At 47.3% G+C, this 23,966-nt stretch overlaps 1 protein-coding gene across 1 annotated transcript; it reads left to right on the top strand.

The window, feature by feature from the left end:
- Positions 1–2,368: 2,368 nt before the first annotated feature.
- Positions 2,369–23,740, top strand: GDF6 (growth differentiation factor 6). The gene is given in 3 exon segments (XM_020968824.2): positions 2,369–3,078; positions 21,642–21,926; positions 21,929–23,740. Coding segments are annotated over 3 exon segments (1,467 nt in total). The 5' UTR covers positions 2,369–2,597; the 3' UTR covers positions 22,630–23,740.
- The last annotated feature ends 226 nt before the right edge of the window (positions 23,741–23,966 follow it).

The raw sequence follows: 23,966 nt of genomic DNA, 5'->3' as shown, positions 1-23,966 counted from the left end.
ACTTGTAACAGATAATAATTGCTTTGGGCAAAGAGAACACAGAACAGACTGGTGCAGATGCTAGTGGGCAGCTCTGCTATTGGATGGGAGGGTAAAACTCATGAACCATTATTAATCAGACTCCATATTGTAACCCTGATAGAAATTAAAATGCTGATAATACAGACCACAAGTTTTTGTTTCCCTAAGGGAAGGGATGAAAACAAAATAGGAGGAGAAGCCCTTTATTTGATACACTTGATAGCCAGATGTGCAAAGGAAGATGTAAAATGAGCCAAGCAACATCTATGTTTGTTTTATCACTAACAGGTAGGGAGAAAACAAAAGTCAGTCCTTTCCCCCCCTGCCCTTCGGGGGGGGGGGATGTGTCATTTTGAGTCTTCAGCTTTGGTGAAGCGATTGGTTAGGGCCAATAAAAGGTTTGAGTGTGGGGTAGGAAAACAGCCACTGGGGCAGAGTCAGATCACAGTTGTGAATGAAAGGGATTGGCTGGGGGTCAGAGAAGGGGAAGCAGCAAAGAAAAGGGTAAAAACAGCACAAGGAGGGAAGTAACAGTAAGAAAATGAGGCCCAGCAGTTACAGAGACCAGAAAAAAATAGCTAGTGAGAGGAAATGGAATGGAGCAAGCAAGACAGGGGAATCTATGCAAAGAAGAGAGCCCCAATAACCAAGGTCTTTCTTAAGAAGAGAGCAAGGTTCAAAACAGGAAAACACACCCAGGAAAAAAAAAAAAAAGGTTAGTCACCAAGGCAGGAAACTGAAATAGAAGCAAAGGAGAAGGGGAAAGAAAGCAAAGGGTCTGAAAATGAAAGCAGATTTATTTGTGAGGCTGAATGACAAAGAGAATCAAAAGGAGGAAAAGAAGCCAGGCTAAGATAGAGGAATCAGGTCACTAGAAAGCAACAGAAGGGACCTGGCAGAAACATAAAAAAGTAGAAAGGTTTTCGACTAGAGATCCACCTTCTGGAAGTCATAGTATCCTCCCTCTAGCACCATCCCCCCCCACTGCACTAGCTATAAACAAGTGTGTGAGGGAATATCTTTAGCTTTTCCTTTGTTAGGACAAACTGTGTGTGTGCAATTCATTCTAACACGAAGGAAGAATGAGTGGGAAAGTGGTAAGAGAAAGTAGAGTGTCCATTGGAAACTGGGAGCCAGAAGGCCTGGATTCAAGAGGGCCTACTAACTCATTGTATCAACCTTCGGCAAGCCATAGGATTTTAGGTTCCTCATCAACAAAGAGGTGTAACTATGTCCCTTTCAGCTCTAACAGTCTATAATCTAGAGGCGGGGATGGCTGGGGAAGTCTTTGGGAGATGTGAGGTAGGTTGGCCGAAGAAGAACCAGATTATGGCATAGTAGGAGAGAAAGAGAGGAATTCTTGGGAAAGGGAGGGACATAGAGGAGGGTGGGAGGTAAAGAGATGGGAAGGGAACAATGGTAGAATAGAACCAGAATGGGGAAAGGGAAACAGCAGGGGAAATAGGAATGCCCGGGAACTTTGGAAAGGAGGAAATACTGAGGGCAAGAGGAAGAAAACGGGGAAATTGGGATGGAATTGGGGGGTGGGTGCATGTTGAGATACAGAGAAACCAAAGACTGTAGCAAAAGGGGATGGAAAAGAGAAAAGTCAGAACTGAGACAGTGGCAACTGGGAATGTTGAAAGAGTAGCAGTCTGGTGCCTTCCTGCTCCTTGCCTCTAGAGTCTGAGTTGGAAGCTCCTAGGGGGATACCCTCTCCCATTCCTCCCCCCCCATCTGAGGGGCAATCAATAGGAAGCCAAAGCCTTCCAGGGAGAGTTTCAGTCTCAGGCTCTTACAGTGAAGTTGGCCTGAGAGGATTCAATGGCACTGAGCTGACACCCAGAGGGGAGGGTTAACAGGGGCAGCTTGGGGCTAGAACGCGACCAGAGAACTAGCTAGGGCTAGCAGCCTGCGCGTTGCGAAGGGAGGTGCGCCTCCTCGGAGCGGGCTCTGGGGGGCGCCGCCTTCGCTTCCTTTCAACGGGTCAGCTCCGAGGGAGAGCTGGAGATGGTTGAAGAATTAGGAGGCGGGCAGGATGCAGCAAGGCACCCAGCCTCGGGCCCACCAAGGGGTCCCTGCGACCGCCCCACGCTCTGCCCTTCCCTCCTCTTCTTCCCCAGTCCCGCAGCTGACTCTACATCATCTCTCCCCGTCTCCGCTCTCCCTCCGCCCGTTTCTCCCGTTTTCCCAGCTCCAGTGTCCAGCAACCGCGAGCCACGCGCAGCCCTAAGCAACCCAGTGCGCGTCCCGCGGGGGCGCTGCCTCCCCCTCCCACACATGCTCCCGCCCCCTCGCCCCCACTCCACCTCCTCAACTCCTTGCCGCATCACCCTGGCCTCTAGTCCTAGCCCTCCCCTCCCGGCAAGGGGCGGGAGGGGGCGTGGCGGGGCCGGGGCTAGTGCTCTGGGACGGGGGATCCTTGCACTCTGTGCCGCGCGGAAAGCCCTGCCGTAGCCCGCGCCCGCAGCCGCTGTCCAGCCCGCTCGCTCCGCGCCCCGAAGCCACGCCGCGCTCTCCTCGCCTCCACCCGCGGGAGGGGAAAGGGCTGAGTGGGGCATCAGACGCTGCTCGCCATGGATGCTCACCGGGCCCTGCTCTCAGCAGTCTTCCTCATCAGTTTTCTATGGGATTTACCCGGTTTCCAGCAGGCTTCTATCTCATCCTCCACTTCCACCTCGTCCTCTTCGTCCTCGTCCTCGTCCGCCGAGCTGGGCTCAGCCAAGGGCATGAGGAGCCGCAAGGAAGGGAAGATGTCCCGGGCGCCGCGAGAGAGCGCCGCGGGCCAGGGGCACCCGGAGCAGGCGGACGAGCCTCCGCGGCAAGAGCGTCCGCAGCCTGCACGCCAGGAGCAGCAGCCCGAGCAGCCCAGTTCTCAGCAGCGGCAGCCTGAGGCTCACGGGCAGCTGGTTAGGAGTCCCCGGGTGGTGCCCCATGAGTACATGCTATCCATTTACAGGACCTATTCCATCGCAGAAAAACTGGGGATCAATGCCAGCTTCTTCCAATCCTCCAAGGCTGCCAATACTATCACTAGTTTTGTAGATAGGGGACGAGGTAAGTTAAAACAACAAAACAAAACAAAACAAAAAGAAGCCCGTTTTCCCTTGCTCGGGGGCGGCTGGATGCCTTCCCCTCCCCTTGTCTGTCCCAACCCCAGATCAGTCCTAGGGAAGGCTTGAGTTGGCATGTCTCCCCTTCTCCTTTATATAGCCTTCTCTTTCCTCTGAGACACTAAAGATCTTGCTTGTTTTAGACACGGTAGAATTTGCTTGTTTAATTTCTGAATCTGGCTGTTCTGAATGAGCTGCTTCGGATGATACTTCAACCTGTGCCCTCCCTTCTTTCCCGTCCAGAAAGGCATTTATTTTCTGCATTGCTTTTGTTGGCCGGGGTAGAAAGTGTTGAGGAGGTGGGCTGGCAATTGGGGACCGGGAAGTTGGGGACTAGCGAAGGCTGGTGTGTGTATGGAGGAATGGGGGTGGGGGTGTGGTACTGCCCCGCATTGAATGAGGAAGGTCAGCATCAGGGTTTAGGAAAATGATCAGAGAAACATCACTTTGGGGTTCTGGGGCTCCTAGGCTTGTGAATAGATGTTGAAGCGTGTGTGTGTGTGTGTGTGTGTGTGTGTGTGAGAGAGAGAGAGAGAGAGAGAGAGAGAGAGAGAGAGAGAGAGAGAGAGAGAGAGAGAGAGAGAATATCCTCTATAGAAGTTCTCGCTTCTGTCTGTACAGCTTTGAGGCGGGTATAGCAAAATTCTGACGGACTGGAGCCAGCGACTGGAAGTACCCGTTAGCTAGCTCTGTGAGGGAACACTCCGGAGTCCTTTTCTCTGAGACTGAGACCGGTCAGCCAGACTGGGAAGTTAGTTCCTCTGGGATTCGATTTACTCTCTAGCTCAGGTAAATCTTGTTAAGTGGCAGCATAAGACAGTTGACTTGAACTAAGAAAAATAAAGGAAAGAAGATGCGGGAGAACACTGAGGAAAGGGGGTGGGGACTGCTGCGTTTTGCATTTCTTTATTAAAAACAAAACATCCTAGGTTCTCAGGTCCAGAAGTCGGACTTCGCATTTTTCTTACTCTAGCAAACAAGAACCTTTTTGGCCATTTTCATCAGGTCCCCTACCCCGGTGGTTTCTTCGGTGTGGTACCGCCCCCCACCCCCCTCGCTACCGACTTACACCTCACCATCCACACTCCTTTCCCTGACTACTCCTCCAGAAAGAAACAGTCCCATGTCACAGAAGTTCTACAAGTTCAAGAAGTCAAAATTCCTAGAGTGAATAACTAGAAAAGGAAAAGAAGAGAGGAAGAAGGCAGACGGGAAGGAAGGAAGGAAGGAGGGAAGGAGGGAAGCAAGGAAGAAAGGAAGGAAGGAAGGAAGGAAGGAAGGAGAGAAGGAGAGAAAAGAAAAGAGGGGGAAACTGGTAATCTACTCTCCCATTCTCTCCAGACTCCTTGCAACTCCTAGTCTGATCCCCCATTCCACCCCGTTCTCTAGATCTGGGGCTATATACCCAAGACCTGAGAAAACTGAGGTTCCGGGGAGTCCAAGACAGTTACGAGGTGAGGAAGATCCTTAAAGAAGCCAGTAACTCCAAAGAGAAATAGTAACCTCCCCCCCAACCCAGATGCCTTTGCCTTATCTCTTTCCAGAGCCACTAATGGCAGACTAATTAACTGACCCTTAATGAGAGTCGTAAATTCTTCCCCCGCCCCCTCGGCGTTCTCGGACCTCCTCCTATTCCCAGCTTCTCCAACCTGCCCACCAGCCTTCTTGGCAGCGCGCGGAACCTGCTCCTCGCAACCTGCCCTCATTCAGTTTTCTACGGTGGAGCTTGGCCGAGGGGTCAACGGGGTTCATTAGCTGCTGAAAGCCCCAGACAACAAATTAACTTCGTGTTTTTTATGTTGGGTTCAGGACAACGTCGACTTGGAAAACCCACATGGCTTCTTTGTAGTTATATGAGCTGGCGATTTGATTCCCAGCTTCCATAAAAGTTGCGAGTCAGTGTAGAGCCTCCCCCTCTTCCACGGGGCCTCTATATCTCAGGGAGAGGATGCGGCTCCCCTGGACTTGTGTTTAAGAGAGAGAAAGGGAGAGAGGGAGGAGAGGAAAGCAAGAAGAGAGAGAGAGAGAGAGAGAGAGAGAGAGAGAGAGAGAGAGAGAGAGAGAGAGAGAGAGAGAGAGAGACAGAGACAGAGACAGAGAGACAGAGAGACAGAGACAGAGAGACAGAGAGAGACAGACAGAGCGCTAAGCAAGGACTTGACTGTAGGGAGAACCTCTGCCCCTCTGTCCAAAGTTTTCGGAGCTCCAGAGTCCTTGCAGCGAACTTTGGAATTCTCACTTCCCCCCACATCTCTGCTGGCCGGACGCGGAGCGGTTTGCTGGAATGCCTCCAGAGCCGAGTCCCATGTGTGCTTTCCATAGCGGGTGGTGGGCTCTCTGGCTTTTTAGGGAGGTGAATTGCTTCTTGGAGGGTTCCAGTACTCGAATAGGCTTGGCTAGCGGGCTTCTCTTCAGCCTTGTCCTGCAGAGCGCAGCGTAGCCCTGCCTCTTCGGGGCTCCCAGTGCCCCCAGGAATCAGGCCGGCGCTTACGCCTTCAAGCTTTGAGAAAGGGAGGTTGGCCAAAGGCCCAGCCTAGTTGGGGGCAGTGAGGGTGGGAGTGGGACGCTGGTCCAGACCCGCTGGCAAGGGACCAACGGATGTCCCCGCAGAGCTCCCAACGCTGTAGGAATTTTTCTCCAGGACTGCGGTTCTCACAAGTTGCGTTTCTGCCAGCAAGTGCTAGAAACGTCACGGAGCTTGGCTGGGCGGGCATCCCTCAGCGGGAGCTGCTTGAAAAAAAATCTAGGTTCTAGATTACCTCCTCCTTTCCTCGCTACCAGCCCCCCCCCCATCGTGAAGACGTCTAAGTAGATAAGTGTGTGTATATGTGTGTGTGTATATATATGTGTGTGTATACACACATATATATGACATTTTTCCTCTGGGGGAGGAGAGTGGGTTGGTGGGAAGGGAAAGAGGACTTACGGAAGGGGGGGGAAGGGAGGGAGGAGGGATGGAGGGGTGGTAATGATTTGCCGACAGCAATCCTGGCTTGATGAAGGGAAAGCTTCACTTTCCCTTCACTGATTTTGATTTGAAGTGTCACAGGCTGTGACCTGGGGTTGGACCTTCCGGGGGTTGCTTAGCATCAAGTCCCTGATTGGAGTATTTCAGCTCAGTGATCTAATTGAGTGTGCATGTCATAACATATCAAATATTGTCTAGTCTCCCATAATGAAGGGGTCTCAGCCAATGGCACATCCCCAGAAACTTCAAGAGAACTTCCGTTCCTCTGAAGTGGTAGCTTTTTTACTGCCCACCTCCCGGTGGGATTGTCGCCCAGTTAATTGCAGAGCCGAGCTGGGGCTGGGCGTCGGCTGTTGGCGCTGCAGCCGCCGCCCAAGGCTCTGAACTCAGGAAAGCTTCTTCATCAGTCTCCCCTGGACGACAGACAGTGTGGTCCCCGTTTAGATGGGTTTCTAAGCTGAAGATGTAGCATCAGTCAGTCTTGCTCTGATCAAGGCTCAAATTGAGCAGGATCTCATATCCGGTATACTTATCTATTTGTTTAAGTATGTTTATATTTGTGTACTATTTTCAGGTCAAAATACGTATTGGGAGAGGAGGGAAAGAAACAGTCTTGTTTCCTTGGCTGTACGGTATAAGAGTGTATAGTTGGATCTAAAAGCAGATAGTACTGATTCTTCACCCAGTTACCAAACAAACAAAAACAAAACTGTTGGGGTTTTCGTTGTGGTCAAAAGATCTTCATCAGAAATATGCCCTTTGGGTTTTCTGGGGAGATAGTTGGGAGGGCCAGAAATCTCTGGGGAAATCTTTTGAGTTATTATTTTACCAGTGAGAAGTCAAAGAACATAGCAGTAACTTGTTCTGCTCAGTCTCATGCTATTAACAAATCAGAAAACCAAGAAGAGTAGGAAAGTGAACTGGGACAGACTAAGCGTGTGGGAGTAGGGGAGATGGGATGGGTGGGGGTTGGGGATAGAACGGTGCTGAGGATCAGAATTTCCCCATCTTGCTGCTTCTTTCTTTCCTCTTAGTTTAGCAGTATGAAAATTAAGCAAGGGGATTTCTGATATTTGAAGAGAGGCCTATGGAAAAGAACTGTTTTGAAATTGAATTTGGAAAGGAAAGAAATAAAACGTTTGTGATTTCTCCACTCCGCCCTTCATACTTTGTTATGGTCAAAATATCATAGAGGACTGGATGAACGTAGGAAAATTACAGTTGGCAAGTGAAATAACTCATTAAAAAGCAGATGGTGCCTGAGGGCCTTGGGACCCCCAGCATTGGAGCTCCACAGGAGAGCAGGAATGGCTAAAATTCTCACAGATTTCACCAAGCCTTTGAGGAGGCCTGAGGAAGAGAAAAGGATAAAGAAGAGAGGAGAGGTGAAAAGAAGAGAGGAAAAAGGAGAGGAGAAAAGGGGAGGAAAAAGAAGAAAAGGAAGGAGATACTCACATCTTTTAGTTATACATGTTTAAAATGTGGGGAGAAGCAGACTGATTCCAACAGCAGGAAATTTTAAGTCTGAAGAAAAGAAAATTATTATTTAGGAAATTTACTATGGCCATTAAATTGAGGGGGAGGGGACCTCCTAGAAGATTTTAAACTATGAAGAATTTTTTTAATGGAATCTCCTAGGCAAACAAGTAGACTGTAGGGAAAAAAAAACCTGAGAGACAGGAGATCTAAAACTCCTTGGGGGACTTAAATCCTATATCATACTCTCTTGGGATCTTTCTCTCTGTGTCTTGTTTTATTTTGCTTTTCTTCTGGCATAAAATTACGGAGACACTTAGGAATCTGATTATTACTTTCAATATAAAAGGGAAAAAATTAGGAAAAGCTGGGGAGGGGGGCCCTGGAGGAGCCTTGGACTTTGCTCAGCTGTTAGTGTGGCAGTAGAAAAGAATGAGACTCCAAATCGAGGTTCATCTTCTGTGGGATGTTTATGCTAAACAGCGGGTTTCTGGGTGGACCTTAAGCCTCGCTTTAGTGTAATCAATGCCCGGGCAGTGTTGTCGTTGGCAGAAGGAAAATGAAATATAAGCAGGGAAGTATTTTAATGGGGACGGAGGGAATTCACAACTGTTAATTATTTGGTGACCTTGTATTCGATTTGTTCGAGTCCCTTATAAAAACACTAATGCAGACCAGACGGCAGAAGTGAGGAAGCAGGGCAGAAGGTTCCAATCTAAGTTTTATTTCCTTGGTAAGAGGTAGCAGCCTTGGAAAAAGAGTGCAGGGAATTCTAGTGTGTGTGTTTGTGTGTGTGTGTGTGTGTGTGTGTGTGTGCCCGCAACACATATTAACATGAGAATTTAAGGTGTCATCTAGAATTCAGGTCCCAAAGTCTGGCCCTTTAATCGCACTGAACAGACCGGTCCTGGAAAGATTCAGAAAGAAGGGGAAAGAAGCCAGGTTTAGATGTCTGATCTGGTCTTTTGGGTGAGATGATCAAGACTTGAAAAAAAATCCATAATCTAACCTTTTATCCGGCTGACATTTCTTTAAAGATCAATGGATAGTTCTCCAGTCCAAGATCTTAAGGGGCGTTTGATTCCGAAAGCAAGAAGCTAAACCTGCTTGCAATCTACTTTCGATGATGCCTACAGGCTACCTGGACAGCTTGTTTTTTTGTAAAGCGTCCTAATTCTCTTGATGTTCTTGTCCTGTCCTTTGCTGCTGAGAAAGGCAGATCTGAGAAGAATGCCGCGGTCCTTTCTACAGACTGAGGAAATCCGGCAGCCTTCAAGTTTGCAGGATTGAAATGGTGGTGGGGGTGGGGTTAGAAGCTTCTGAAACGTTCCCAAATAATCTGTTCTCCAATTCATCACCACCACCAACGAAAATGTGGTCTGTACATATTCGTATGTAGATAATGAGTTTCATTGATTCCATCCTCTTTTAAATGGAATCTGAAAATGAGCAAAGGTATACTATCCCCTCCCCCTTTAGAAAGCCCATAAATAATTGTTACTGGGTTAGGATGGGATTGTGTTGGTCTTTTCTAGCCAATCTCTGTGCCAGTGGCCCGAAAAATTGGTTTGACTGTGGATTTGGATTTCCCAGCCTATCAATAACATCAGCGAGAACCCAGAGAAGTCAGTGTGAATCCGGAACTAAATCAATGCTTCCTTTAAATCAGGCGTTACTTTCTGTCCAGGAAGGGAAGGAAGGCAAGAAGGAAGGGAAGGAAGGGAAGGAAGAAGAAAGGTAGAGAGGTATGAAGGAAGAAAGGGAGGAAGTCATGAAGGGAGGAAAGGGAAAGGAGAAAGAAATGAGAAAGGGAGAGCGTGAAAAGGAGGAAAAAGAGGTAGAGAGAAAGAAAGATACAGACAGAAAGTTTGAGAAGACCCTATGGGGAAGGAAACAGTTGCTTCCTCTCAGAGCCTGCTTGCCCAAACTCTGGAGTACTGGCTAGCATTCCGCCCAGGAGTCTTTTAAGCAAAGAAAAAAGAACGTTAGTATAGTGTATCTGAAGATAACCAGCCCCCTCGGGGTATTTACTAACTACTGGCAAATAAGGCTCTCTGGTGGCTTGGAGGGGGGTGGGAAGCTGCTGGTTGAGGGGTACAGACAACGCCGGCTATAGAGATAGTGGTATTTGGTTTTGAGGCTGCTGCTACACTCCCTAATGGTTGGGCTGTTTATTTTTAAGCTCAGTGTTTGCCAAGTGAAGTCTCTTGTTTACTGGAATTAAATAGCTCTTCATTCGCATAATGGGTTCCAGAGTTTTTGCTTTTCTGTTTTCTAGGGGAATCAATTAGCGTTGTTGGGGAATTGATATTTTGGGTATTCATGAGATGGACCTGCTAATGTGTATATTATAAAGTTGCTAAAGCAACTGGGATAGGAGGATTTTTCCGCTGCAAAGGTCTTAATCGAATTGTCTCCTGATAGCTTTGAGACCTTGAATGACCAACACCAAGGTAGCAGTTGGGGAACGAGGAAGAAATTGGGTAGGTGTTTACAGCTGCAGTTTGGGAACACTTCATCCAAAGAAGTGAGTTCAGGACACAAAAACTGCTCGTTTGGTTTTGGAGTTTGTTGGTAATATTAAGTAGGAGAGAAAACCCAAAAAAAAGAGGGGAAGGAGAAAGACAGTGGTAGAGACAGAGACAGACAGAAAAACAGAGATACAGACACCCAATAAGAGGGGAAGAAGTTACAAAGGAAGATAGAGACAGAGGCAGACATGCAGAAAGAGAGAGAGAGAGAGAGAGAGAGAGAGAGAGAGAGAGAGAGAGAGAGAGAGAGAGACTCAGAGAAAGTGACACAGAAAGGAAAATAGGTAGAGACACAGGGAAGAGACTTTTTTGGCCATTCTTTTTATCTCCACTACTTAGCACTGTGACTGGCACATAGTAGGCACTTAATAAATACTAATTGACTTGACAGAAAAAGAAAGCCAGAGCTCACCTTCCTCCAACCACCCTTACATTTACCTAGATACACTGAGTTTTAGTTCTTAAGAGTGGTGGGAAGGATGTGTGTGGGCCATCGAAGTAAAGGGAGATATAAGTAGGATTATACCTATGATGCCAAGCCTGAAGCCGCGGTCGGAACACTCTAGGCGCTAAGAGTTTCAACTATGTAAAATGCTAACCCCTGCCAGTTTGGTTCAATTTGGAAGGTGGAGCTGAGGAGGAGTAAATGGAAATTGCGGAGAATAAGGTCTTTTTTCCCTATTGTAGTAGAGAGGGAGGAGAGGGCCGCAATCCCGGCAAGAGAAAAGGAAAGAGAAGAGAGCTCGGGGCTAAGCTGAGACACTTGGACTGCTCCGGAGGAGGGCCACACACCAAGGCAGTAGCTGGAGGGTCTAGCAGTCCCCCGAACCACTTCCGCAGGGTGTCCGAGGGGCGGCTGGTTCATAGCATCTGGAAAATGCCTTGTGATGTAGGTTTGGGGTTAAAATTGAAAAGAAATTAAATTAAAGTCCTAACACATCAAACATTAGTTTTCCCCGCAAGAAACCCTCCTCTTTCCGCCCCCGCCCCCCCCCCCCCCACATGAAGACCTCTAATATAGTTTCTGGCACGGGCCAGTGGGCTTAAAGTGAGCTAGGGAAGGCAGAGCAAAGCAGAAATTGGAGAGGAGGGGAGAGAAATGATGGAAGGGCGAGAACCCTACAGGTTGTGGTTTGGGTGTAATTTGCAGTGATGTAAAGTTAAGATTTGAGCCCTGATGAATTGGCCGCAAGCCCAGTACCTGATCCACTGGGAAACTTTCATTAACCCCGGCTTCTCCTCTCTCCCGGGGCACCTCCTGCCACTCACGGGAAGCAGTGGAGTCAAGGGAAGAGTTTCAGAGAGGGAGGTCAGGGAGACATCCCAACCTCGGATTTCATCTAACCCTGCAGGCGGTAAATCAGCTCCCGGGACCCAGTCTGGGGAATGGAAGGAAAAAATAGGCCGCGGTGCCTAGCAGATCCTTGGTGAGGGTTGAGGGTGGTTGACTGCGGGTGGTGCGGGTGGGGATGGAGGCTGGATTTCAGCAGTTTTCTTGAGAGGAAAAAGCAGGCTGGTTAGGAAGTTAGGAAGTTAGAGACTTGGGAAGCTTTGCGTCTTGGTATAGTTTTTCCATTCAGCCGCAGAAAGTGCTAAGTAAGCGCACTAGAAATCCCCACCTCCCCAAGGCTTTCCCACGGTTGAATCTCCTCCCAATGGGGAAAGATTACAGGGCAGAAGGAGAACACGCCTGGAGAACAGAATGAACTCCAGTAGCAGCAGCATCACCGCCTTCTTTGGGAAACGAACCAAGAACCCAGTTATTATTATTATTGTTATTATTATTATTATTATTATTATTATTATTAGTTTCGGAAGTTTTCCAAGTGTGAGTTTTCTTAAAGTCCTGGATTCCTATCACCCTACCCCAGTAGTCACTGCAGGACCCATTTACCAGAGGCACGCAGACTAAACCTGAAAATGTTCGGCTTTATAAACAGCGCTTTAGTCTAGGTCTAGGGACTTAAAGGGAACAAACAAGGAGCAGTGTCAACATCGTGGAAGATAGTGAACTAATTGAGAGCGAGTGGGATAGGTAGATTGGATCCAGTGTACCCTTTGGGAGAGAGGCGATTAAAGTCCGGGGGGCTGGGAGTGGGGGTGAGGTACAGGAGAGAGAGAGAGAGAGAGAGAGAGAGAGAGAGAGAGAGAGAGAGAGAGAGAGAGAGAGAGAGAGAGAAGGGGGAAGGGAGAAAAGAAGGAAGGACAAGAAAAAGAGGAAAGGAAGGGAGGAAAGAACAAAGGACGAAAGAGAGACAGGAAAAGAAGGAAGTCAAGAGAAGGAAAGAAAAAGAGACACGTAGAAACACAGGAATACCTCGTGAGGACCTGTGTCGGTGTGACCTTGGATAGAAAGAGCACTTGTGTGTCTGCTCTATGGAAAACCCGCTTCTGGCTTCTGGGGCTGGCGTGCTGCTGCGTGGATATGTGGTGTTGAGTTATTGTGGCTACTGCAGTTTTATTAATTGATGAAAAATCTTTTGACTGAGTAGGTGGGGATATTTACCAGTCGATGATATGCCCTCCATTGAATAGAGTTCTGACTTGGGAACTTTGCCTCCTCCTCTAAGGACAGACAGGGCCAACTTGTGATGCTGGGATAGACTGTGTGGGTGGGGAAAGGATTTCCATAGATCCGGGGAGCCTTGGAAGGATAGATAGAGGAGAGGGTGAGCCTTTGTCTTTTCAGCGAAAATATGGGCTTAGATCCCTCTCTTTTCAAATCTGCCTCCACCCCCCGCCAAACTGTCACCAATATTTCAGAAAGGAAGAGAGGCTTGGTGGCCTCTGAAACTGACAAAGTCCTAATGAATGGGCCGTGTGACAAAGACAATAGAGCTTAGAAAAACATTGGGAGGGGGACTCTTCCTTGTTTCGTCTTAGTTCCAAGAGCTATAGCAGAAAATGAGAGGTGTCTTTTTTGGGGGGGAGGGAGGGGGAAGAGGGTTTCTGTTGCATCACACTTTTACCCTCCAAATGAACCTTTGGAAATTTGTTCCCTGGGGCAAAATTGGACTATTTCCTTAAAGCAATCTGGGAAAATTCCCAGGATACCAGACCTTTGGCGGGAAGGGTTGTTGCTCCCTTCTTCACCAGGAAAATGTAGAAAGGTGTGTGTGTGTGTGTGTGTGTGTGTGTGTGTGAGAGAGAGAGAGAGAGAGAGAGAGAGAGAGAGAGAGAGAGAGACAGACAGACAGACAGACAGAGACAGAGAGGAGAGAGAGAGAGACAGAGAGACAGAGAGAGACAGAGAGACAGAGAGAGACAGAGAGGAGAGAGAGAGAGACAGAGAGAGAGAGAGAGACTGAGAGAGAGAGAGAGAGAGAGAGAGAGACAGACAGACAGACAGACAGACAGACAGACAGACAGACAGAGAGAGCTGGAAAAAAGGGACTTGAAGACTATCCTGAGTCAAAGAGACCTTTGGCTCATCCTATAAAAAAGCCAAGGTTGCCCTATTGTACTCTGAGATAGTTAAGTTCTGCTGGGGCTAGGTACTTAGACTATAGGCATGGAGATCAATCAATCGTAGACTTTGAAGCTGGAAGTCTAGAGACTACTAGACTATCTAAAGCTCCCTAGTCCAGTCTCCTCTTTTTACAGATGAGGAAACTGAGGCCCAGAGAAATGAAGGGACTTACTTGAGGTCACACAACTAGTAAATAGCAGAGCTGGGGTTAGACTCTTGGTTTTATGATGCTAAATACAATGATTTTTAAACAGCACCAAATTTCCTCTTATTAGCCCACTGTCACTTCAATCTTTAAGAAGGTGGAGATGGAGAAAGAATAAAACCATCTTCAGGTTTCTCATAAGGGTATCAGTTGAACTTATATGGTCATACGTCCAAGTTTGTCAGAAGCCAATAGTAGATGGACAGGATATTCTAGGAAATATCCCTAGCCTGATTAGCTTGTTTCCATATTCTCACAAATAAGTTGAAGTATTTGCCTTGTTTTGTGTATTATTCTATCTAAACTATAGCAATTCAACAAATTAGTCATAATGTTAAACAGCATGCTAACACTTTAGAACTCAAGATTCTTTTTTTTTCTCCTCAGAATACACCTGACTGGGCAGAAGACTTCCAGCAGGGTGGGCTTTAAGATGCATTGTAGAGGGGAAAAAAAATGGGCATTCCAGGAATTTCAGGCTCCAGAGAAGCTTGGGGCCAAGATTCTTTCCAGTCCCTCACCCATCTCAAAAGCCTCAGGATACTTTATAGGAACTGTGGAGAGGAACTGGTTTTTCTCATCCTTGATCACCATTGTTGCTTGCCCCCTCGGTCTTGCCCAAACTGTTTGATCAGAAACAGGCTTGTTACATATCACTCCCCTAGCCAAACTGACCTACTTGCTGTGCTCATTCAAGAAATTCCATCTCCTGTCTCAGTGGCTTTGCACTGGCTATTCCCCATTCCCGGAATGCACTCCCTCCTCACCTCTGACTTTTTGAATTCCTAGTTTACTTCGAAGTTCAGCTCAAGCACCATCTCCTCCATGAGACCTTTCCTATTCCCCCTGGCTCCTAATACCTCCATCCAGACTACTTTGGATTTACTTTGTATATATTTTTGCATCACTTATTTGTGAACCTGTTTCTCTTGATAGACTATAGGTTCCCTGAGGGAAGGGACTGTCTTGCTTTTGCCTTTGTATACCCAGTATCTAGCACAATGCCTGACACATAGTATAGGTACTTGGAAAATGGTTGCTTATTGATTGAGTGAATGAAGACCACTTTAAGGTAGAGATTAAATTTAGAGGGACTAGCCCAATAGGTAATATGAATAAACATATTCAAAATGTCCCCCATTGGCCTTTCTTCCTAGCTACTGACCTCCCCCCCCATTAAAAAAAAGTCCTGCTAAATTGAGGCAATTTGATTCAGCATTGAGCTAGAAAATAAGATTGGGTATGCACTCTAGGCAGAGCTTCAAAATTGTATCACTCCCCCGACCGATATTATTGTCCCCTGGAGGCTTTGAGCCTTAATGGTGACACATGACTTAAGACATGGAGTTGGAAACTATAATCCCTACCTGAAACAGGGACCCTCTGGACCACATGCCAATCAGTGGTCATCTAGCTTCCACTAGAAGACCTTCCAATGACAGAAATACATCAACTTAGATAGCAGCCTATTTCATTTTTGTAAAGCTATAAACATTCCCTCTTATACTGAGCCAAAATCTGCCTCTCTGTACCTTCTACCCTTTGGTCCAAGTTCTCTGCTCTGGTCCAGCAGAATCAATCTAATGGCATATGGACTGCTGGGATACAGCAGACGTTGGCCTAGTGGCCCATGATCTGTTAATTATCCTTTGTTGAGGTGGAGAGAGGGACTTGAGCATCTGGCAATTCTTTCCAGTGTTCTTTCACCAGAAAAAAAAATCTGCCTTTTTTTTTTTGTGGAGGGCATCATACCCTTCTATAGGAGCTGTTATGACCTCATAGAATCTCACAGTTGGAAAGTACCTTATACACCATCTAGTCAGGGTATCCAACATGCTTGAAATGAAGTCTTCTCACCTCTGCCTCTTGTAATGTCTAGATTCTCCCATGGTTAACTCATACTGGCTATGTGACTCTGGGGAAGTCACTTAATTAACCTCTAGGTAAAATAGGTAAAAAAAAATAGGTTAAAAAAATTAAGTAAAAACCTCTCTGACCCTCCAAGTTGCAGAGAAGTTTCCCACCTACTCTCATGCAGGGAATTTCCTCATATGGAAGTTCCCTACATCACTGAAATCACAGGTTTACTCCCCGTACCTTATCTTATGTATGCTTATCTGTACATTTGGTCTTCCCTCCAATGGAATGTTATTTTCTTGAAGGCAGGGACTATTTCATTCCCAGCTCCTAACACAATGAAGACATTAAATAAAGGCTTATTGATTGGGTGATAATCTATCCCATGGCTTCTTAACCTTTTTCCACTGGTGACTCCTTCAGCACTTCTTAAACTGGGTTTCAAACCCATAGCCTATGTGGTCCCTCCACAATATGACAGACAAGTGGTCATCCACCTTTTGCTTGAAACCTTCCAATGAGGGGAAATCCACTCTCTGCAGGGGATGCCCATTTTCTTTTTGGATAGTTTTAATTGTCAGAAAATTTTCCTAAAATTATACCTAAATTGGCCTCTTTGCAACTTCCATCCACTGCTCCTGGTTCTCTGTTACAGAGTACAGAAACAAAAATGTGACCCCTTTTCCCTATGTCTGCCCCTCAAACACCTCTGTGGAGCTCCATTATAATCAATGCCTATTGACTTTTATAGAGTTATTGTAAAATAGCCATTATTTTAACTTCTTCCCACCTCTACTCCAGCTCCTTCCACTCTCACATGTTGTCCTTTTGTCTTCTGGTCCAAATTCTGGCCAGAAAACCTTTGTTTGAGTCTTATCCCTGTTTCTCACTAGCTGTGTGATCTTGGACAAGTCCCAGCTTCTGGGTCTCTCTGTTCACTTGTGTAAAATGTAAGATGATGTTTAAGCCCCCTATCAGTTCTGGAAACTCTATGAGAATGCATCAATAACCAATGAAATTGCACAGCCTCCTTTCTCTCCTTACCACAGCAAAACAAAAGACGAATTCGGCAGTGGGAGAGAAGTAGAGATTTGAAGTTTCTTTGGTGGTGGTATTTGTGAAAAGTTGGGAAGAGGATTTTGAAGCCGTAGGTTCTGATTTTGTTTAAAGCATCTTTCTTTTTCCTTTCCCACCTCAGCCTCCCCCTACCTCCTTGCACCTCTTCCTAGGATTTACTGATTGGCTCAGCTCAGCAAAGGTATACCTCCCAAGCATGGTGGGAGTTTCAGCCTGCAGTCTGTACTGCTTACATGTTAACAGGTCAGGCTGGTAAGAGAGAAAATGTGTAAATCCATCAAAGAAAAACTTAAACTGTCATGTGACCACATATTTCAGCAATACTTTGGAAAATAAAATCTCATATTTTTGTTCCCTTCTCCCAATAAAGTCACAACCAAAATTTTGGAAATACAGGGATAAACATGAATTTGATTACATTAGAGTGAGTTTTCTAGCCCTCCCCTCCAAACTAAGTCCAAAGGGATTTAGCCCCAAATGGAGAGGCAATTTTGCTTCTCTCTTAGACTCTCTGGATCTTCAGAGATCAAACCAGAGATGGGTCATGGGGGCATAAGAAGCACAAGAGGTATTGCAATGACTCTGTTCACCAGAGGGTTGTGGAGGTTTTTTTCCCCCTTCTGCAGGTTCCCTTCCCCATACATATATTCATGGGTAGGATCTGTATAGGCTCATATAGATTCACTTCTTTTCTAGATGAGGAAACTGAGACCCCAAAAGATTAGGTGACTTGCCCAAGGTAATAAGTGTCAGGGCTGAGTTTTGAACCCAGTTTCCCGTGACTTCAAATCTCCAAATCGTGGCCTCTTTGCACTGCATTATACCATCTGTGAGCGTTGGCTCACTTCTGACTAGTGGCCCAGCAGAGAGAAACTCAAAGATTTACTTTTGTGTGCATAATAGATAATTTAGTCACAGTGGGAAATGCTAAAAGCGTTCATAGACACTTTGAGATTCTGCACTGATTTTTTTTCTCTTTCCCCTCTTTCTGTCCTTTCTTCTTTCCTTCTTCCATCTCTCTCTTCCTCTTCCTTTTCTTTCATTCATACTTCCTTCTTCAGACTTTTTTCCTAATTCAGCACCACCAGTGCATCCTATTGGTCAAGATGATATATCAAGGGGAGCTGGAAAGGTGGGGCAGAACAAGGTATCTGGTGAGGAGGTGGAGAGGGTCTGTGAGCATGTCTATGGCTTCTCAACAAATAGTGATCTGAGCTAGGAGTTCTCCAGACAGAAGAGTGGGCCTCAGGGCATGTTCCTTTGGGGAGGGAGTGGGGGAGGAAGGAAGTGACTGGTGAGTTGAACCCTGAGTGTGGTACACTCCTTGCTGCAGCCACAGCGTGGTACAAGAGAACTGACTTCAATTTCCCTTTATCCAAAAGGGAATCAATTTATTTAACAATAATACTAGTTAACATTTCTATATTGCTTTAAAGTTTTGTTGTTGTTTCATTGTGTCTGACTCTTTGTGACTCTATTTCTTGGCAAAGATTGGAGTAGTTTGCCATTTCCTCCTCTAGCTCATTTTACAGATGAGGAAACTGAGGCAAACAGGATTAAGTGACTTGCCAAGGGTCACACAGCCAGCAAGTGTCTGAGGCCAGATTTGAAAATGAGCGTTCTGATTCTAAGCCCAGTGCTTCATCCACTTAGAGTTTACAGGCTGCTTTTATACACTTTACCTCATTTGATTCTCATAACAACCCTGTAAGATAGGTGCTATTATTATCTCCATTTTAGAGTTGAAGAAACTGAGGCTGAGAGAAGGTAAGTGACTTCTGTAAGGTTACATAGCTAACAAGAGGCAAGATTTGAACTCAGGTCTTCCTGAGGTCAGCAGTTTATCCACTACATTACCTAGGGGTCTTGTTTCAAATGAAAGATTTTTATTTTTGAAAAACCCTCCTCAGACATGCAGTACTAATTTAAGTTCTTCTTCCTCCTCCTCTTCCTCAGAGAGCGACTTAGTTGAGTCTAAATTTTGTTGAGTCTACCCCTCAACAACTACTGTGTTAGCTAGAGACATTTTGGTGTTCAGAGCCATGTTAATGCTAAATTTAAAAAAATGCACTCCTCCTATGACCTAATGATCTAATTATATTTTAATTAATTTTAAAGCAGAAGATTCAGTTCTTGAAGAGTAATTATCCAAGAGTAAGGGATATGTTTCAAGATGGATTGAGGAGAGTGTTATGGTACAACCATAGCCCTGGCTCTGTTTTGTTTCCTTAAAGGGAGGTAAAGGGCTTAGAGCTCTTCTAAGCCAACCCCTTCACATTGTAGATGAGGAAACTAGGGCCTGGAGGAGTTATGACTTGCTGGTTGTCATGCAGCCAGCAAGTGACAAGTGAAACTAGAACCTAGGTCTTCTCTTCCCTACACTATACTGCTCAATGGGCAGCTAGGTGGTGCAGTGGATAGAGCACCAGGCCTGGAATCAGGAAGAGCTGACTCTGTCAGACACAATTGACAACAACAACAACAACAACAACAACAACAACAACAATAACAACACTGCCCACAGCAGTTAGTAGAACTCCCCAAAGTGCCAGGTCACAAAGCCAGAGTTTGGTGGGGATTAGGGTGGGATGTCCTGGCAGTGCAGCCCTTGGATAAGGATGAAAGGGACTCAAAACTCTGTAGACCCCAAACTAACAAAATGCCTTTTGTGGGTTAGTAGAACAGTTGTAGGCAGGTAGAGGAATATATGCTGTTGTCCCAAATTTTCTGAAGAACCTACAAAGGACATGTTCAATGTCATTCATCACTTGATGACAGTGACAAAAACTGAAGGAGAAAAAATGAGAACAGAAAAGAGAAGTAGTGTTACTAGCCCACAATTTAACCAAATGTTTTTTGCTTCAAAGCTATGAGTTCTACTCTTGATGGTCCAGACCAGGAGGATCTCATTCAGTGCTGCAGCCTATTTACCAACCTTTAAAAAGAAAAAAGCTCTCTCCAATCCATGCTGCCATGTGGGCAACATAAATAAAAATCAAGGTCTTGACCTATCACAAACAGGGCCAAAACACGGTTATTTTGAAGGCTTACAAAAACAGAAGTGGAAATTATTTCCTAAGGGAATGCTGACTGTACCATTATTAAATTTTGTTTAATCTTTTTTGTAATTTCCATGAAAGAAAAGTCACAAGGCTTTGGCTAGCTTCTTTCATACCTCTTCCGTAGTCCAAATATTACTATACTATATGTAAGGAGGGCTTAAAACATCTTAAAGACACTTTTCTTTCTCTATATCCCTCTTGCTGTGAGAAGCCAGGAATTGATTAGGTTTCTGGGGCAGGAAAATGAAGCCTCCAGGTGAGAGGTCCCGTGACTTGACTACATCAGTGGCTGAATCCAGGGCCAAAACTCAGGGCTCTTTAAAGGAGGTAGAAAGGAGAGAATGTTGAATTCCTGTTGAATTTGATGTGACCCGGGTTGGTCTGAAGGTCTCGACTCCCATAAATCAACTGGCTGTCCTCTCCAGAAGGCCTCCTCCCTCTATTTTTTTTCCCCTGCCTCACTAACCCTTTCCGCTGCTCCATTTCAGGTTGGGGCATGTGCACTGTTAGAGAGCAACCGCCTCTGAATCAGAAAGTATAAAGGACCGGCATAGAGTGTTTCTTTAGTCTCTATTTCTAGTTCTGGTGCTAGCTGGGTTTGGAAAGGCAGTAAGGGTTGAACACAGGCTCCAGTGACACTTTTACTATTGAAATCTACCTAAACTTTACTAGCTTCTGGGGAAAGCCCGGGGCTTTGGGGATTTTTGTATTTGCTGGGTTGTAAACATTTTATGAGAAGGCAGTTTGGGGGAAATCTGGTTAGCTTTCCGCCTTGCACTTCGGTTTGGTGTTGGCCTTCATGCACGAACGTGTCAAAAAAGAAATCCAGGTTCACCTAGGTCCCAGAGTATTTTCTTTGGATTGTAAAAGCCATCTTCCCCTATGTTCCCCTAAATATCATTCCCTAGTTGTGAATGTGTCCTGAAAGTCTATCTCTAGAACCTATTGGAGAGTAAAAGTAAGAGGATTTCTGGTTGGATGTTGTAAATGTCACTGTTTTTGTGGATGCATGAAACCCCTTCTGAGTGTGTCTTACCCAAATGCTGCAATTATTCTGAGTACACCTAAGTTTCCCAATGCATAATTGGTATGTCCACGTATGCTTTCTATTTGGAGGTAGTCCTCGTTGTCTATTCCAGTATTAAGTGGAGAACTGAGGCAAAAGCCAAGGAATTTGATTCATGTAAACTGCCGATATGGATTGTTAAAGCTCTGGTTCTGATATCAACAAAATTTTATTTTATTTTTTAATGAGGGCTGAATTATTTGGAGAAAGGGCCCTCCCTCTCTTTTCTTGCTTCGTTCCCCTTGTTTGAAGGTCCAGGCAGCTGAAGGGGAAAAAACTCAGTCTTCTGCATAGGTTTTAAGTCCTTCAATCAATCAATAAGCATTTATTAAGTGCCTACTATATGCCAGGCACTCTGCTAGGCGCTGATGATTCAAGTACAAAGAAAGAAACAATCCCTTCTTTCAAGAAGCTTACATTGTAACAAAAGGTAAACTGTTGGTTTTTCCACCTTCTGGGAAAAGGCCTGTGAAGATGTTGCAGCTCCTGTCTGACTTCCGCCCCCAGCTTAAACTGCCCAAAGCAGACTGGGAGGGAGGATTATCTCTGGCCACCGCTTCTCCACCCACCCCCCGCCCGACCCCAGTGCTCTCTCAGGCTAGGACATGGTAACTCTGGGGTTGGTAAGGCCCCAGGGCTGCCCAACTACCTGGGACGGCTTCGTTCACCTCCCCCACCTCTAACCTCCTCTGTCCCCTCCCCCAGCCCCTGCTTTTCCTCCCAGGGGGCTGCCAGAGAGAACTGGGAAGATTTCCCCCTTAAGTGAAACTGACTGTAATTATTTTTTATCTCGCAGACGATCTCTCGCACACTCCTCTCAGGAGACAGAAGTATTTGTTTGATGTGTCGACGCTCTCAGACAAAGAAGAGCTGGTGGGCGCGGAGCTGCGGCTGTTTCGCCAGGCGCCCCCGGCTTCCCCCGGGCCCCCGGGCGGCCCGCTCCACGTGCAGCTCTTCTCCTGCCTGTCCCCACGAATGCTGGACGCCCGGACCCTCGACCCGCAGGGGGCGCCCCAAGCCGGCTGGGAGGTCTTCGACGTGTGGCAGGGCCTGCGCCGCCACCAGCCCTGGAAGCAGCTCTGCTGGAGCTGAGGGTCGCCTGGGGGGAGCCCGGCGGGGAGACCCCGCCGTCATCCCCACCGCCTCAGGCTGAGCCGCCCCTGGACCTGCGGAGCCTGGGCTTCGGCCGGAGGGTGCGGCCGCCGCAGGAGCGCGCCCTGCTCGTCGTGTTCACCAAATCCAAGCGCAAGAACCTGTTTGCCGAGATGCGCGAGCAGCTGGGAGCCGCCGCCGTCACGGCCACGGCCGCGGCGGGGGGCGAGGGCGCGTGGCTGCCTCCCTCGCCGTCGCCCCCGCCGCTGTCGCCGCCCGCGGGCGTCCAAGAGTGGGGGCTGGCCTCGCAGGGCCGCCGGCGGCGGCGCACTGCCTTCGCCAGTCGTCACGGCAAGCGGCACGGGAAGAAGTCGCGGCTGCGCTGCAGCAAGAAGCCCCTGCACGTGAACTTCAAGGAGTTGGGCTGGGACGACTGGATTATCGCTCCCCTCGAGTACGAGGCGTACCACTGCGAGGGGGTGTGTGACTTTCCCCTCCGCTCCCACCTGGAGCCCACCAACCACGCTATCATCCAGACCCTTATGAACTCCATGGATCCCGGCTCCACCCCACCCAGCTGCTGCGTGCCCACCAAATTGACTCCCATTAGCATCCTCTACATCGACGCGGGCAACAACGTGGTCTATAAGCAGTACGAGGACATGGTAGTGGAGTCCTGCGGCTGTAGGTAGCGCCGCCTTTCCCGCCGTCTCGGCCCGGGGACGGGAGGGGAGGACTGCAAAAGGGAGAAGGAGAGCTGCCCGACGGAAGGGGGGAAATCACCCCGAAAAATGGACCTGGAAGACTGCAGGAGAGGATGAGTAGGAGGGGGAAGCGGAGTGAGGTGGTGGCCTTGGGGCACTGACCGCATTGGAGTCTGCCTTGGACACTTCCTTTCACCTAGAGAGAGGGAAATGGACTTTCACACCTTGCCTGGCGACCCTGGAAAACAAGTCGAGGATTTGCTTCGTGTTTGTTGTCATTGCTTTTTCAATTTCCTTGAAGCACCTGTGTGTCTCACGGGTTTTTAATAGGGGTGGGGAGAGGAAACAGCTCTGTGTTTCACAGCTGTCCCATGGATTGAAAATTATTATTTACAAAGAAAACGGGGTGTGTGTTGGGGCGGGGGAGGGAGGAGATTCACCTCTAACCACATCCCGATCTTCTCTGTTTTTGGACCATGCCGAGTTTTGTATTTCCTTTCTGGGTGAAGTCAACTTGCCTTGTGGCCATCCAAACAGAATATCCTAAAACAGCAAAATCTCTCCCCCTTCCCAAGACCCAGAATCTTTTCCCCCTAAAAGCTCCACCTTCCAAGACAATTTTAGTATGAGTGGGTCAAGAACTCAAATGGCCTGAATCTCTTTCTTACTCAATCTGACACCTCCTCCCCGATCACCCCCAGCTTCCGACGACTGCCCACAGTCCCTTTCTTAGTACTGTCAGAATCCAATTGTGGGGCTCCAGTTCTGAGGAGATATGGGTTATTTTGCAAGCTTTCCTTTTTTTTTTTTGTGGGGAGCTGGGGAGTTCATGCCTGATAGAGTGACAAGAATCGGTTCAAGCCAGGGATAGTTTAGGTCGGATAATGGACAGAGCCAGGAGAGAAAAGAGGCAAGGCCCCCCCAGTGAAATTGTTCCCCCCCTCCCCTTCCCTCCCTTCCCCCTCCTCCTCCTCCCCTTAGCTGCCTCTTTCTTTCAGGATTATCTGATGATCCATGTCTCCTTCTAGGTGAAGGCAATTTCCCAAGTACAAAAAACAATCAAGTGAAAGGAGAGAGGGGGATGGGTGGGTTAGGGAGATGGGTGAGTTAGGGGGGTAGGGGAGGGGAGGGAGAGAGAGAGAGAGAGAGAACTATGTGAGAGAGGGTAGCTAGAAGAGAAGGATTGGGGGAGGAAGCCAAGGGACAGATTTGGAGGGGAGATGGTGGTAACTAACCCACCCGATTCAGAGCAAGGTGGGAGGGTCTAATCTTGCCACAGGAAGAGAAAAGGAGTGAAAGGGAAAGAAGCAGAGAGAAAAAGATCC

The sequence above is a fragment of the Phascolarctos cinereus genome, unplaced genomic scaffold (assembly GCF_003287225.1).
Source record: "Phascolarctos cinereus isolate Bilbo 61053 unplaced genomic scaffold, phaCin_HiC Scaffold_4;HRSCAF=312, whole genome shotgun sequence".
Classification (NCBI taxonomy): Eukaryota; Metazoa; Chordata; class Mammalia; order Diprotodontia; family Phascolarctidae; genus Phascolarctos; species Phascolarctos cinereus.
The sequence above is the reverse complement of the archived record's forward strand: the minus strand, read 5'-3'. Positions and strand labels throughout refer to the sequence as shown.